General features: G+C 39.1%; 1 protein-coding gene across 17 annotated transcripts in view; it reads left to right on the top strand.

The window, feature by feature from the left end:
* Nucleotides 1-14,097, top strand: part of LOC110519104 (phosphatidylinositol-3,5-bisphosphate 3-phosphatase MTMR4) — a 123,129-nt gene that overhangs the window by 99,348 nt on the left and 9,684 nt on the right. For all 17 annotated transcript variants that reach the window (XM_090188848.1, XM_090188850.1, XM_090188849.1 and 14 more), the window contains one exon: nucleotides 12,184-12,354. In XM_090188848.1, the coding sequence (XP_090044974.1) occupies nucleotides 12,184-12,354 (171 nt within the window). The remainder of the gene's footprint in view (nucleotides 1-12,183; nucleotides 12,355-14,097) is intronic.

Below are 14,097 nucleotides of genomic sequence, written 5' to 3'. Positions count from 1 at the left end.
GTAGTTTAGGAGTGTTACTGTGTTCTGTGTAGTAGTTTAGGAGTGTTACTGTGTAGTAGTTTAGGAGTGTTACTGTGTAGTAGTTTAGGAGTGTTACTGTGTAGTAGTTTAGGAGTGTTACTGTGTAGTAGTTTAGGAGTGTTACTGTGTAGTAGTTTAGGAGTGTTACTGTGTAGTAGTTTAGGAGTGTTACTGTGTAGTAGTTTAGGAGTGTTACTGTGTAGTAGTTTAGGAGTGTTACTGTGTAGTAGTTTAGGAGTGTTACTGTGTAGTAGTTTAGGAGTGTTACTGTGTAGTAGTTTAGGAGTGTTACTGTGTTCTGTGTAGTAGTTTAGGAGTGTTACTGTTACTGTGTAGTAGTTTAGGAGTGTTACTGTGTTCTGTGTAGTAGTTTAGGAGTGTTACTGTGTTCTGTGTAGTAGTTTAGGAGTGTTACTGTGTTACTGTGTAGTAGTTTAGGAGTGTTACTGTGTAGTAGTTTAGGAGTGTTACTGTGTAGTAGTTTAGGAGCGTGCTGTGTTCTGTGTAGTAGTTTAGGAGTGTTACTGTGTAGTAGTTTAGGAGTGTTACTGTGTAGTAGTTTAGGAGTGTTACTGTGTAGTAGTTTAGGAGTGTTACTGTGTAGTAGTTTAGGAGTGTTACTGTGTTCTGTGTAGTAGTTTAGGAGCGTACTGTGTTCTGTGTAGTAGTTTAGGAGCCTGCTGTGTTCTATGTAGTAGTTTAGGAGTGTTACTGTGTAGTAGTTTAGGAGCGTGCTGTGTTCTGTGTAGTAGTTTAGGAGTGTTACTGTGTTCTGTGTAGTAGTTTAGGAGTGTTACTGTGTAGTAGTTTAGGAGTGTTACTGTGTAGTAGTTTAGGAGTGTTACTGTGTAGTAGTTTAGGAGTGTTACTGTGTAGTAGTTTAGGAGTGTTACTGTGTAGTAGTTTAGGAGTGTTACTGTGTAGTAGTTTAGGAGTGTTACTGTGTAGTAGTTTAGGAGTGTTACTGTGTAGTAGTTTAGGAGTGTTACTGTGTAGTAGTTTAGGAGTGTTACTGTGTAGTAGTTTAGGAGTGTTACTGTGTTCTGTGTAGTAGTTTAGGAGTGTTACTGTGTTCTGTGTAGTAGTTTAGGAGTGTTACTGTGTTCTGTGTAGTAGTTTAGGAGTGTTACTGTGTAGTAGTTTAGGAGCGTTACTGTGTTCTGTGTAGTAGTTTAGGAGTGTTACTGTGTAGTAGTTTAGGAGTGTTACTGTGTTCTGTGTAGTAGTTTAGGAGTGTTACTGTGTTCTGTGTAGTAGTTTAGGAGTGTTTCTGTGTAGTAGTTTAGGAGTGTTACTGTTACTGTGTAGTAGTTTAGGAGTGTTACTGTGTTCTGTGTAGTAGTTTAGGAGTGTTACTGTGTAGTAGTTTAGGAGTGTTACTGTGTTCTGTGTAGTAGTTTAGGAGTGTTACTGTGTTCTGTGTAGTAGTTTAGGAGTGTTACTGTGTTCTGTGTAGTAGTTTAGGAGTGTTACTGTGTAGTAGTTTAGGAGTGTTACTGTGTAGTAGTTTAGGAGTGTTACTGTGTAGTAGTTTAGGAGTGTTACTGTGTTCTGTGTAGTAGTTTAGGAGTGTTACTGTGTTCTGTGTAGTAGTTTAGGAGTGTTACTGTGTTCTGTGTAGTAGTTTAGGAGTGTTACTGTGTTCTGTGTAGTAGTTTAGGACTGTTACTGTGTTCTGTGTAGTAGTTTAGGAGTGTTACTGTGTTCTGTGTAGTAGTTTAGGAGCGTGCTGTGTACTGTGTAGTAGTTTAGGAGTGTTACTGTGTAGTAGTTTAGGAGTGTTACTCTGTAGTAGTTTAGGAGTGTTACTGTGTAGTAGTTTAGGAGTGTTACTGTGTAGTAGTTTAGGAGTGTTACTGTGTAGTAGTTTAGGAGTGTTACTGTGTAGTAGTTTAGGAGTGTTACTGTGTAGTAGTTTAGGAGTGTTACTGTGTAGTAGTTTAGGAGTGTTACTGTGTAGTAGTTTAGGAGTGTTACTGTGTAGTAGTTTAGGAGTGTTACTGTGTAGTAGTTTAGGAGTGTTACTGTTTAGGAGTGTTACTGTGTAGTAGTTTAGGAGTGTTTACTGTGTAGTAGTTTAGGAGTGTTTACTGTGTAGTAGTTTAGGAGTGTTACTGTGTAGTAGTTTAGGAGTGTTACTGTGTAGTAGTTTAGGAGTGTTACTGTGTAGTAGTTTAGGAGTGTTACTGTGTAGTAGTTTAGGAGTGTTACTGTGTAGTAGTTTAGGAGTGTTACTGTGTTCTGTGTAGTAGTTTAGGAGTGTTACTGTGTTACTGTGTAGTAGTTTAGGAGTGTTACTGTGTTCTGTGTAGTAGTTTAGGAGTGTTACTGTGTTCTGTGTAGTAGTTTAGGAGTGTTACTGTGTTCTGTGTAGTAGTTTAGGAGTGTTACTGTGTTCTGTGTAGTAGTTTAGGAGTGTTACTGTGTAGTAGTTTAGGAGTGTTACTGTGTAGTAGTTTAGGAGTGTTACTGTGTAGTAGTTTAGGAGTGTTACTGTGTAGTAGTTTAGGAGTGTTACTGTGTAGTAGTTTAGGAGTGTTACTGTGTAGTAGTTTAGGAGTGTTACTGTGTTCTGTGTAGTAGTTTAGGAGTGTTACTGTGTTCTGTGTAGTAGTTTAGGAGTGTTACTGTGTAGTAGTTTAGGAGTGTTACTGTGTAGTAGTTTAGGAGTGTTACTGTGTAGTAGTTTAGGAGTGTTACTGTGTAGTAGTTTAGGAGTGTTACTGTGTAGTAGTTTAGGAGTGTTACTGTGTTCTGTGTAGTAGTTTAGGAGCGTACTGTGTTCTGTGTAGTAGTTTAGGAGTGTTACTGTGTAGTAGTTTAGGAGTGTTACTGTGTAGTAGTTTAGGAGTGTTACTGTGTTCTGTGTAGTAGTTTAGGAGCGTACTGTGTTCTGTGTAGTAGTTTAGGAGTGTTACTGTGTAGTAGTTTAGGAGTGTTACTGTGTAGTAGTTTAGGAGTGTTACTGTGTAGTAGTTTAGGAGTGTTACTGTGTAGTAGTTTAGGAGTGTTACTGTGTAGTAGTTTAGGAGTGTTACTGTGTAGTAGTTTAGGAGTGTTACTGTGTAGTAGTTTAGGAGTGTTACTGTGTAGTAGTTTAGGAGTGTTACTGTGTAGTAGTTTAGGAGTGTTACTGTGTTCTGTGTAGTAGTTTAGGAGCGTACTGTGTTCTGTGTAGTAGTTTAGGAGCGTGCTGTGTTCTGTGTAGTAGTTTAGGAGTGTTACTGTGTAGTAGTTTAGGAGCGTGCTGTGTTCTGTGTAGTAGTTTAGGAGTGTTACTGTGTAGTAGTTTAGGAGTGTTACTGTGTAGTAGTTTAGGAGTGTTACTGTGTAGTAGTTTAGGAGTGTTACTGTGTAGTAGTTTAGGAGTGTTACTGTGTAGTAGTTTAGGAGTGTTACTGTGTAGTAGTTTAGGAGTGTTACTGTGTAGTAGTTTAGGAGTGTTACTGTGTAGTAGTTTAGGAGTGTTACTGTGTTCTGTGTAGTAGTTTAGGAGCGTACTGTGTTCTGTGTAGTAGTTTAGGAGCGTGCTGTGTTCTGTGTAGTAGTTTAGGAGTGTTACTGTGTAGTAGTTTAGGAGCGTGCTGTGTTCTGTGTAGTAGTTTAGGAGTGTTACTGTGTTCTGTGTAGTAGTTTAGGAGTGTTACTGTGTAGTAGTTTAGGAGTGTTACTGTGTAGTAGTTTAGGAGTGTTACTGTGTAGTAGTTTAGGAGTGTTACTGTGTAGTAGTTTAGGAGTGTTACTGTGTAGTAGTTTAGGAGTGTTACTGTGTAGTAGTTTAGGAGTGTTACTGTGTAGTAGTTTAGGAGTGTTACTGTGTTCTGTGTAGTAGTTTAGGAGTGTTACTGTTACTGTGTAGTAGTTTAGGAGTGTTACTGTGTTCTGTGTAGTAGTTTAGGAGTGTTACTGTGTTCTGTGTAGTAGTTTAGGAGTGTTACTGTGTTACTGTGTAGTAGTTTAGGAGTGTTACTGTGTAGTAGTTTAGGAGTGTTACTGTGTAGTAGTTTAGGAGTGTTACTGTGTAGTAGTTTAGGAGTGTTACTGTGTAGTAGTTTAGGAGTGTTACTGTGTAGTAGTTTAGGAGTGTTACTGTGTAGTAGTTTAGGAGTGTTACTGTGTAGTAGTTTAGGAGTGTTACTGTGTAGTAGTTTAGGAGTGTTACTGTGTAGTAGTTTAGGAGTGTTACTGTGTAGTAGTTTAGGAGTGTTACTGTGTAGTAGTTTAGGAGTGTTACTGTGTAGTAGTTTAGGAGTGTTACTGTGTAGTAGTTTAGGAGTGTTACTGTGTAGTAGTTTAGGAGTGTTACTGTGTAGTAGTTTAGGAGTGTTACTGTGTAGTAGTTTAGGAGTGTTACTGTGTAGTAGTTTAGGAGTGTTACTGTGTTCTGTGTAGTAGTTTAGGAGTGTTACTGTGTTCTGTGTAGTAGTTTAGGAGCGTGCTGTGTTCTGTGTAGTAGTTTAGGAGTGTTACTGTGTTCTGTGTAGTAGTTTAGGAGTGTTACTGTGTTCTGTGTAGTAGTTTAGGAGTGTTACTGTGTTACTGTGTAGTAGTTTAGGAGTGTTACTGTGTAGTAGTTTAGGAGCGTGCTGTGTTCTGTGTAGTAGTTTAGGAGTGTTACTGTGTAGTAGTTTAGGAGTGTTACTGTGTAGTAGTTTAGGAGTGTTACTGTGTAGTAGTTTAGGAGTGTTACTGTGTAGTAGTTTAGGAGTGTTACTGTGTAGTAGTTTAGGAGTGTTACTGTGTTCTGTGTAGTAGTTTAGGAGCGTACTGTGTTCTGTGTAGTAGTTTAGGAGCGTACTGTGTTCTGTGTAGTAGTTTAGGAGCCTGCTGTGTTCTATGTAGTAGTTTAGGAGTGTTACTGTGTAGTAGTTTAGGAGCGTGCTGTGTTCTGTGTAGTAGTTTAGGAGTGTTACTGTGTTCTGTGTAGTAGTTTAGGAGTGTTACTGTGTAGTAGTTTAGGAGTGTTACTGTGTAGTAGTTTAGGAGTGTTACTGTGTAGTAGTTTAGGAGTGTTACTGTGTAGTAGTTTAGGAGTGTTACTGTGTAGTAGTTTAGGAGTGTTACTGTGTAGTAGTTTAGGAGTGTTACTGTGTAGTAGTTTAGGAGTGTTACTGTGTAGTAGTTTAGGAGTGTTACTGTGTAGTAGTTTAGGAGTGTTACTGTGTTCTGTGTAGTAGTTTAGGAGTGTTACTGTGTTCTGTGTAGTAGTTTAGGAGTGTTACTGTGTTCTGTGTAGTAGTTTAGGACTGTTACTGTGTTCTGTGTAGTAGTTTAGGAGTGTTACTGTGTTCTGTGTAGTAGTTTAGGAGTGTTACTGTGTTCTGTGTAGTAGTTTAGGAGTGTTACTGTGTAGTAGTTTAGGAGCGTTACTGTGTTCTGTGTAGTAGTTTAGGAGTGTTACTGTGTAGTAGTTTAGGAGTGTTACTGTGTTCTGTGTAGTAGTTTAGGAGTGTTACTGTGTTCTGTGTAGTAGTTTAGGAGTGTTTCTGTGTAGTAGTTTAGGAGTGTTACTGTTACTGTGTAGTAGTTTAGGAGTGTTACTGTGTTCTGTGTAGTAGTTTAGGAGTGTTACTGTGTAGTAGTTTAGGAGTGTTACTGTGTTCTGTGTAGTAGTTTAGGAGTGTTACTGTGTTCTGTGTAGTAGTTTAGGAGTGTTACTGTGTTCTGTGTAGTAGTTTAGGAGTGTTACTGTGTAGTAGTTTAGGAGTGTTACTGTGTAGTAGTTTAGGAGTGTTACTGTGTAGTAGTTTAGGAGTGTTACTGTGTAGTAGTTTAGGAGTGTTACTGTGTAGTAGGTTAGGAGTGTTACTGTGTAGTAGTTTAGGAGTGTTACTGTGTAGTAGTTTAGGAGTGTTACTGTGTAGTAGTTTAGGAGTGTTACTGTGTTCTGTGTAGTAGTTTAGGAGTGTTACTGTGTTCTGTGTAGTAGTTTAGGAGTGTTACTGTGTTCTGTGTAGTAGTTTAGGACTGTTACTGTGTTCTGTGTAGTAGTTTAGGAGTGTTACTGTGTTCTGTGTAGTAGTTTAGGAGTGTTACTGTGTTCTGTGTAGTAGTTTAGGAGTGTTACTGTGTAGTAGTTTAGGAGCGTTACTGTGTTCTGTGTAGTAGTTTAGGAGTGTTACTGTGTAGTAGTTTAGGAGTGTTACTGTGTTCTGTGTAGTAGTTTAGGAGTGTTACTGTGTTCTGTGTAGTAGTTTAGGAGTGTTTCTGTGTAGTAGTTTAGGAGTGTTACTGTTACTGTGTAGTAGTTTAGGAGTGTTACTGTGTTCTGTGTAGTAGTTTAGGAGTGTTACTGTGTAGTAGTTTAGGAGTGTTACTGTGTTCTGTGTAGTAGTTTAGGAGTGTTACTGTGTTCTGTGTAGTAGTTTAGGAGTGTTACTGTGTTCTGTGTAGTAGTTTAGGAGTGTTACTGTGTAGTAGTTTAGGAGTGTTACTGTGTAGTAGTTTAGGAGTGTTACTGTGTAGTAGTTTAGGAGTGTTACTGTGTAGTAGTTTAGGAGTGTTACTGTGTAGTAGGTTAGGAGTGTTACTGTGTAGTAGGTTAGGAGTGTTACTGTGTAGTAGTTTAGGAGTGTTACTGTGTAGTAGTTTAGGAGTGTTACTGTGTAGTAGTTTAGGAGTGTTACTGTGTTCTGTGTAGTAGTTTAGGAGTGTTACTGTGTTCTGTGTAGTAGTTTAGGAGTGTTACTGTGTTCTGTGTAGTAGTTTAGGAGTGTTACTGTGTTCTGTGTAGTAGTTTAGGACTGTTACTGTGTTCTGTGTAGTAGTTTAGGACTGTTACTGTGTTCTGTGTAGTAGTTTAGGAGTGTTACTGTGTTCTGTGTAGTAGTTTAGGAGCGTGCTGTGTACTGTGTAGTAGTTTAGGAGTGTTACTGTGTAGTAGTTTAGGAGTGTTACTCTGTAGTAGTTTAGGAGTGTTACTGTGTAGTAGTTTAGGAGTGTTACTGTGTAGTAGTTTAGGAGTGTTACTGTGTAGTAGTTTAGGAGTGTTACTGTGTAGTAGTTTAGGAGTGTTACTGTGTAGTAGTTTAGGAGTGTTACTGTGTAGTAGTTTAGGAGTGTTACTGTGTAGTAGTTTAGGAGTGTTACTGTGTAGTAGTTTAGGAGTGTTACTGTGTAGTAGTTTAGGAGTGTTACTGTGTAGTAGTTTAGGAGTGTTACTGTGTAGTAGTTTAGGAGTGTTACTGTGTAGTAGTTTAAGAGTGTTTACTGTGTAGTAGTTTAGGAGTGTTTACTGTGTAGTAGTTTAGGAGTGTTACTGTGTAGTAGTTTAGGAGTGTTACTGTGTAGTAGTTTAGGAGTGTTACTGTGTAGTAGTTTAGGAGTGTTACTGTGTAGTAGTTTAGGAGTGTTACTGTGTTACTGTGTAGTAGTTTAGGAGTGTTACTGTGTTCTGTGTAGTAGTTTAGGAGTGTTACTGTGTTCTGTGTAGTAGTTTAGGAGTGTTACTGTGTTCTGTGTAGTAGTTTAGGAGTGTTACTGTGTTCTGTGTAGTAGTTTAGGAGTGTTACTGTGTAGTAGTTTAGGAGTGTTACTGTGTAGTAGTTTAGGAGTGTTACTGTGTAGTAGTTTAGGAGTGTTACTGTGTAGTAGTTTAGGAGTGTTACTGTGTAGTAGTTTAGGAGTGTTACTGTGTAGTAGTTTAGGAGTGTTACTGTGTTCTGTGTAGTAGTTTAGGAGTGTTACTGTGTAGTAGTTTAGGAGTGTTACTGTGTAGTAGTTTAGGAGTGTTACTGTGTAGTAGTTTAGGAGTGTTACTGTGTAGTAGTTTAGGAGTGTTACTGTGTAGTAGTTTAGGAGTGTTACTGTGTTCTGTGTAGTAGTTTAGGAGCGTACTGTGTTCTGTGTAGTAGTTTAGGAGTGTTACTGTGTAGTAGTTTAGGAGTGTTACTGTGTAGTAGTTTAGGAGTGTTACTGTGTAGTAGTTTAGGAGTGTTACTGTGTAGTAGTTTAGGAGCGTGCTGTGTTCTGTGTAGTAGTTTAGGAGTGTTACTGTGTAGTAGTTTAGGAGTGTTACTGTGTAGTAGTTTAGGAGTGTTACTGTGTAGTAGTTTAGGAGTGTTACTGTGTAGTAGTTTAGGAGTGTTACTGTGTAGTAGTTTAGGAGTGTTACTGTGTAGTAGTTTAGGAGTGTTACTGTGTTCTGTGTAGTAGTTTAGGAGCGTACTGTGTTCTGTGTAGTAGTTTAGGAGCGTGCTGTGTTCTGTGTAGTAGTTTAGGAGTGTTACTGTGTAGTAGTTTAGGAGCGTGCTGTGTTCTGTGTAGTAGTTTAGGAGTGTTACTGTGTTCTGTGTAGTAGTTTAGGAGTGTTACTGTGTAGTAGTTTAGGAGTGTTACTGTGTAGTAGTTTAGGAGTGTTACTGTGTAGTAGTTTAGGAGTGTTACTGTGTAGTAGTTTAGGAGTGTTACTGTGTAGTAGTTTAGGAGTGTTACTGTGTAGTAGTTTAGGAGTGTTACTGTGTAGTAGTTTAGGAGTGTTACTGTGTAGTAGTTTAGGAGTGTTACTGTGTAGTAGTTTAGGAGTGTTACTGTGTAGTAGTTTAGGAGTGTTACTGTGTAGTAGTTTAGGAGTGTTACTGTGTAGTAGTTTAGGAGTGTTACTGTGTAGTAGTTTAGGAGTGTTACTGTGTAGTAGTTTAGGAGTGTTACTGTGTTCTGTGTAGTAGTTTAGGAGTGTTACTGTTACTGTGTAGTAGTTTAGGAGTGTTACTGTGTTCTGTGTAGTAGTTTAGGAGTGTTACTGTGTTCTGTGTAGTAGTTTAGGAGTGTTACTGTGTTACTGTGTAGTAGTTTAGGAGTGTTACTGTGTAGTAGTTTAGGAGTGTTACTGTGTAGTAGTTTAGGAGCGTGCTGTGTTCTGTGTAGTAGTTTAGGAGTGTTACTGTGTAGTAGTTTAGGAGTGTTACTGTGTAGTAGTTTAGGAGTGTTACTGTGTAGTAGTTTAGGAGTGTTACTGTGTAGTAGTTTAGGAGTGTTACTGTGTAGTAGTTTAGGAGTGTTACTGTGTAGTAGTTTAGGAGTGTTACTGTGTAGTAGTTTAGGAGTGTTACTGTGTAGTAGTTTAGGAGTGTTACTGTGTAGTAGTTTAGGAGTGTTACTGTGTAGTAGTTTAGGAGTGTTACTGTGTAGTAGTTTAGGAGTGTTACTGTGTAGTAGTTTAGGAGTGTTACTGTGTAGTAGTTTAGGAGTGTTACTGTGTAGTAGTTTAGGAGTGTTACTGTGTAGTAGTTTAGGAGTGTTACTGTGTAGTAGTTTAGGAGTGTTACTGTGTAGTAGTTTAGGAGTGTTACTGTGTAGTAGTTTAGGAGTGTTACTGTGTAGTAGTTTAGGAGTGTTACTGTGTAGTAGTTTAGGAGTGTTACTGTGTAGTAGTTTAGGAGTGTTACTGTGTAGTAGTTTAGGAGTGTTACTGTGTAGTAGTTTAGGAGTGTTACTGTGTAGTAGTTTAGGAGTGTTACTGTGTAGTAGTTTAGGAGTGTTACTGTGTAGTAGTTTAGGAGTGTTACTGTGTTCTGTGTAGTAGTTTAGGAGTGTTACTGTGTTCTGTGTAGTAGTTTAGGAGCGTGCTGTGTTCTGTGTAGTAGTTTAGGAGTGTTACTGTGTAGTAGTTTAGGAGTGTTACTGTGTTACTGTGTAGTAGTTTAGGAGTGTTACTGTGTAGTAGTTTAGGAGCGTGCTGTGTTCTGTGTAGTAGTTTAGGAGTGTTACTGTGTAGTAGTTTAGGAGTGTTACTGTGTAGTAGTTTAGGAGTGTTACTGTGTAGTAGTTTAGGAGTGTTACTGTGTAGTAGTTTAGGAGTGTTACTGTGTAGTAGTTTAGGAGTGTTACTGTGTAGTAGTTTAGGAGTGTTACTGTGTAGTAGTTTAGGAGTGTTACTGTGTTCTGTGTAGTAGTTTAGGAGCGTACTGTGTTCTGTGTAGTAGTTTAGGAGCCTGCTGTGTTCTATGTAGTAGTTTAGGAGTGTTACTGTGTAGTAGTTTAGGAGCGTGCTGTGTTCTGTGTAGTAGTTTAGGAGTGTTACTGTGTTCTGTGTAGTAGTTTAGGAGTGTTACTGTGTAGTAGTTTAGGAGTGTTACTGTGTAGTAGTTTAGGAGTGTTACTGTGTAGTAGTTTAGGAGTGTTACTGTGTAGTAGTTTAGGAGTGTTACTGTGTAGTAGTTTAGGAGTGTTACTGTGTAGTAGTTTAGGAGTGTTACTGTGTAGTAGTTTAGGAGTGTTACTGTGTAGTAGTTTAGGAGTGTTACTGTGTAGTAGTTTAGGAGTGTTACTGTGTAGTAGTTTAGGAGTGTTACTGTGTTCTGTGTAGTAGTTTAGGAGTGTTACTGTGTTCTGTGTAGTAGTTTAGGACTGTTACTGTGTTCTGTGTAGTAGTTTAGGAGTGTTACTGTGTTCTGTGTAGTAGTTTAGGAGTGTTACTGTGTTCTGTGTAGTAGTTTAGGAGTGTTACTGTGTAGTAGTTTAGGAGCGTTACTGTGTTCTGTGTAGTAGTTTAGGAGTGTTACTGTGTAGTAGTTTAGGAGTGTTACTGTGTTCTGTGTAGTAGTTTAGGAGTGTTACTGTGTTCTGTGTAGTAGTTTAGGAGTGTTTCTGTGTAGTAGTTTAGGAGTGTTACTGTTACTGTGTAGTAGTTTAGGAGTGTTACTGTGTTCTGTGTAGTAGTTTAGGAGTGTTACTGTGTAGTAGTTTAGGAGTGTTACTGTGTTCTGTGTAGTAGTTTAGGAGTGTTACTGTGTTCTGTGTAGTAGTTTAGGAGTGTTACTGTGTAGTAGTTTAGGAGTGTTACTGTGTAGTAGTTTAGGAGTGTTACTGTGTAGTAGTTTAGGAGTGTTACTGTGTAGTAGTTTAGGAGTGTTACTGTGTAGTAGTTTAGGAGTGTTACTGTGTAGTAGGTTAGGAGTGTTACTGTGTAGTAGGTTAGGAGTGTTACTGTGTAGTAGTTTAGGAGTGTTACTGTGTAGTAGTTTAGGAGTGTTACTGTGTAGTAGTTTAGGAGTGTTACTGTGTTCTGTGTAGTAGTTTAGGAGTGTTACTGTGTTCTGTGTAGTAGTTTAGGAGTGTTACTGTGTTCTGTGTAGTAGTTTAGGACTGTTACTGTGTTCTGTGTAGTAGTTTAGGAGTGTTACTGTGTTCTGTGTAGTAGTTTAGGAGTGTTACTGTGTTCTGTGTAGTAGTTTAGGAGTGTTACTGTGTAGTAGTTTAGGAGCGTTACTGTGTTCTGTGTAGTAGTTTAGGAGTGTTACTGTGTAGTAGTTTAGGAGTGTTACTGTGTTCTGTGTAGTAGTTTAGGAGTGTTACTGTGTTCTGTGTAGTAGTTTAGGAGTGTTACTGTGTTCTGTGTAGTAGTTTAGGAGTGTTACTGTTACTGTGTAGTAGTTTAGGAGTGTTACTGTGTTCTGTGTAGTAGTTTAGGAGTGTTACTGTGTAGTAGTTTAGGAGTGTTACTGTGTTCTGTGTAGTAGTTTAGGAGTGTTACTGTGTTCTGTGTAGTAGTTTAGGAGTGTTACTGTGTAGTAGTTTAGGAGTGTTACTGTGTAGTAGTTTAGGAGTGTTACTGTGTAGTAGTTTAGGAGTGTTACTGTGTAGTAGTTTAGGAGTGTTACTGTGTAGTAGTTTAGGAGTGTTACTGTGTAGTAGTTTAGGAGTGTTACTGTGTAGTAGTTTAGGAGTGTTACTGTGTAGTAGTTTAGGAGTGTTACTGTGTAGTAGGTTAGGAGTGTTACTGTGTAGTAGTTTAGGAGTGTTACTGTGTTCTGTGTAGTAGTTTAGGAGTGTTACTGTGTTCTGTGTAGTAGTTTAGGAGTGTTACTGTGTTCTGTGTAGTAGTTTAGGAGTGTTACTGTGTAGTAGTTTAGGAGTGTTACTGTGTAGTAGTTTAGGAGTGTTACTGTGTTCTGTGTAGTAGTTTAGGAGTGTTACTGTGTTCTGTGTAGTAGTTTAGGAGTGTTACTGTGTAGTAGTTTAGGAGTGTTACTGTGTTCTGTGTAGTAGTTTAGGAGTGTTACTGTGTTCTGTGTAGTAGTTTAGGAGTGTTCTGTGTAGTAGTTTAGGAGTGTTCTGTGTAGTAGTTTAGGAGTGTTACTGTGTAGTAGTTTAGGAGTGTTACTGTGTATATGAAGGAATTTATAAAGACCTACCGTGTGTGTTTTTGTTCCTCTCCCCCAGGTCAAGCTGGTGCAGCACACGTACTCGTGTCTGTACGGGACGTTCCTGTGTAACAACGGGCGGGAGAGAGAGGTCCGCAACATCCACAACCGCACCTGCTCCATCTGGTCTCTGCTCCGCTCCGGCAACAAGAACTTCCAGAACTTCCTCTTTATCCCCGGTCATGATATGGTACCCACTACTGTCCCTTCTCCTCTCTTCTCCTCTCCTCTCCTCTCTTCTCTTCTCCTCTCCTCTCCTCTCTTTTCCTCTCCTCTCTTCTGTCTTCTCTCCTCTCATTTCTCCTGTCTTCTCCTCTCTTCTCTTCTCTCCTCTCCTGTCTTCTCCTCTCCTCTCTTCTCTCCTCTCCTCTCTCCTCTGTCTTCTCTTCTCTCCTCTGTCTTCTCTCCTCTCCTCTCTTCTCTCCTCTCCTGTCCTGTCTTCTCCTCTCTTCTCTCCTCTCCTGTCTTATCCTCTCCTCTCTTCTCCTCTCTTTTCCTCTCTTCTCCTGTCCTGGTTATTAACAGAGGGATCAGGTGTGCTTCACATGTCACAGTGGCAAAAAAATAGGACCCCTCTGTGGAAAGGTGAGACTCTCTCCACCACGTTTTGCTCTAGGAACGCCGAACAGGCCTCACAAGACTCTTCTGAAGGTCCCCCGGTACTAGTTGAAAACATGAATGGAAGTATATATGGAGACTGTTTAGTAGCAAAAAAATTAAGGGTTTAAATACATATTAATAAGAAATATTTCCTGTTTTTTCTTACATCTCTCAGATATAGGACAGACACTTCAGAAACAAACTTCCTTTACTTTACATTTCTTTGGGGGGGGCGGATCTGTTGTTCCATGTAGTGAATCTGTTACTCAATGTGTTTGTATAGGCTAGTAGCAGTGAGGACCCCAAAAATATATATATTTATGATGCTTCAAGGGATCAAATATTTTAATTGTCCTTGGTATGACCTTTTTCAAACAATTCCATTTAGTTTAGTATAACCCCTCGTCCAGTTTTATCTGCTAAGGGTTAAAGAAGGAAAGATGTACTCATCCAATATATTCAGTGGATGAGCACCAATAGCTCATATGTATGTATGTATGTATGTATGTGTGTATATATATATATATATATATATATATATATATATATATATATATATATATATATATATATATATATATATATATATATATATATATATATATATATATATATTTAATAGCATACATATATTATTAGTACTATTTTCATTTTTATTTATTTATTATTTACTATACGGGTGCATTGTCATGCTGAAACAGGGAAGAACCTTCCCCAAACTGTTGCCACAAAGTTGGAAGCACAGAATCTTCTAGAGTGTCATTGAATGTTGTAACGTTAAGATTTCCCTTCAATGGAATTATTCTTCCTCCGCCAAACTTTACAGTTGGCACTAATGCATTCGGGCAGGTAACGTTCTCCCGGCATCCGCCAAACCCAGATTCGTTTGTCGGACTGCCAGATGGTGATGCGTGATTCATCACTCCAGAGAATGCGTTTCCAACTGCTCCGGAGTCCAATGGCGGCGAGCTTTACACCGCTATAGCCGGCTGCTCGGCCATGTAAACCCATTTCATGAAGCAATTTTTACGCGCTTCAACGCTTGGCGGTCACGTTTGTGAGCTTGTGTGGCCTACCACTTCGCGGCGTAGCCGTTGTTTCTCCTAAACGTTTACGTCTTCACAATAACAGCAGTTGACCGGGGAAGCTCTAGCAGGGCAGAAATTTGACGAACTGACTAGGTGGAAAGGTGGCAACCTATGACAGTGCCACGTTGAAAATCACTAAGCTCTTCTGTACGGGCCATTCTAATGCCAATGTTTGTCTATGGAGATTGCATGGTTGTGCGTTCGATTTTATACACCTGTCAGCAACGGATGTAACTGAAATAGCC

The sequence above is a fragment of the Oncorhynchus mykiss genome, chromosome 10 (assembly GCF_057628025.1).
Source record: "Oncorhynchus mykiss isolate SJ-2025 chromosome 10, ASM5762802v1, whole genome shotgun sequence".
Classification (NCBI taxonomy): Eukaryota; Metazoa; Chordata; class Actinopteri; order Salmoniformes; family Salmonidae; genus Oncorhynchus; species Oncorhynchus mykiss.
This window is presented reverse-complemented; position numbering and strand designations above follow the sequence as displayed.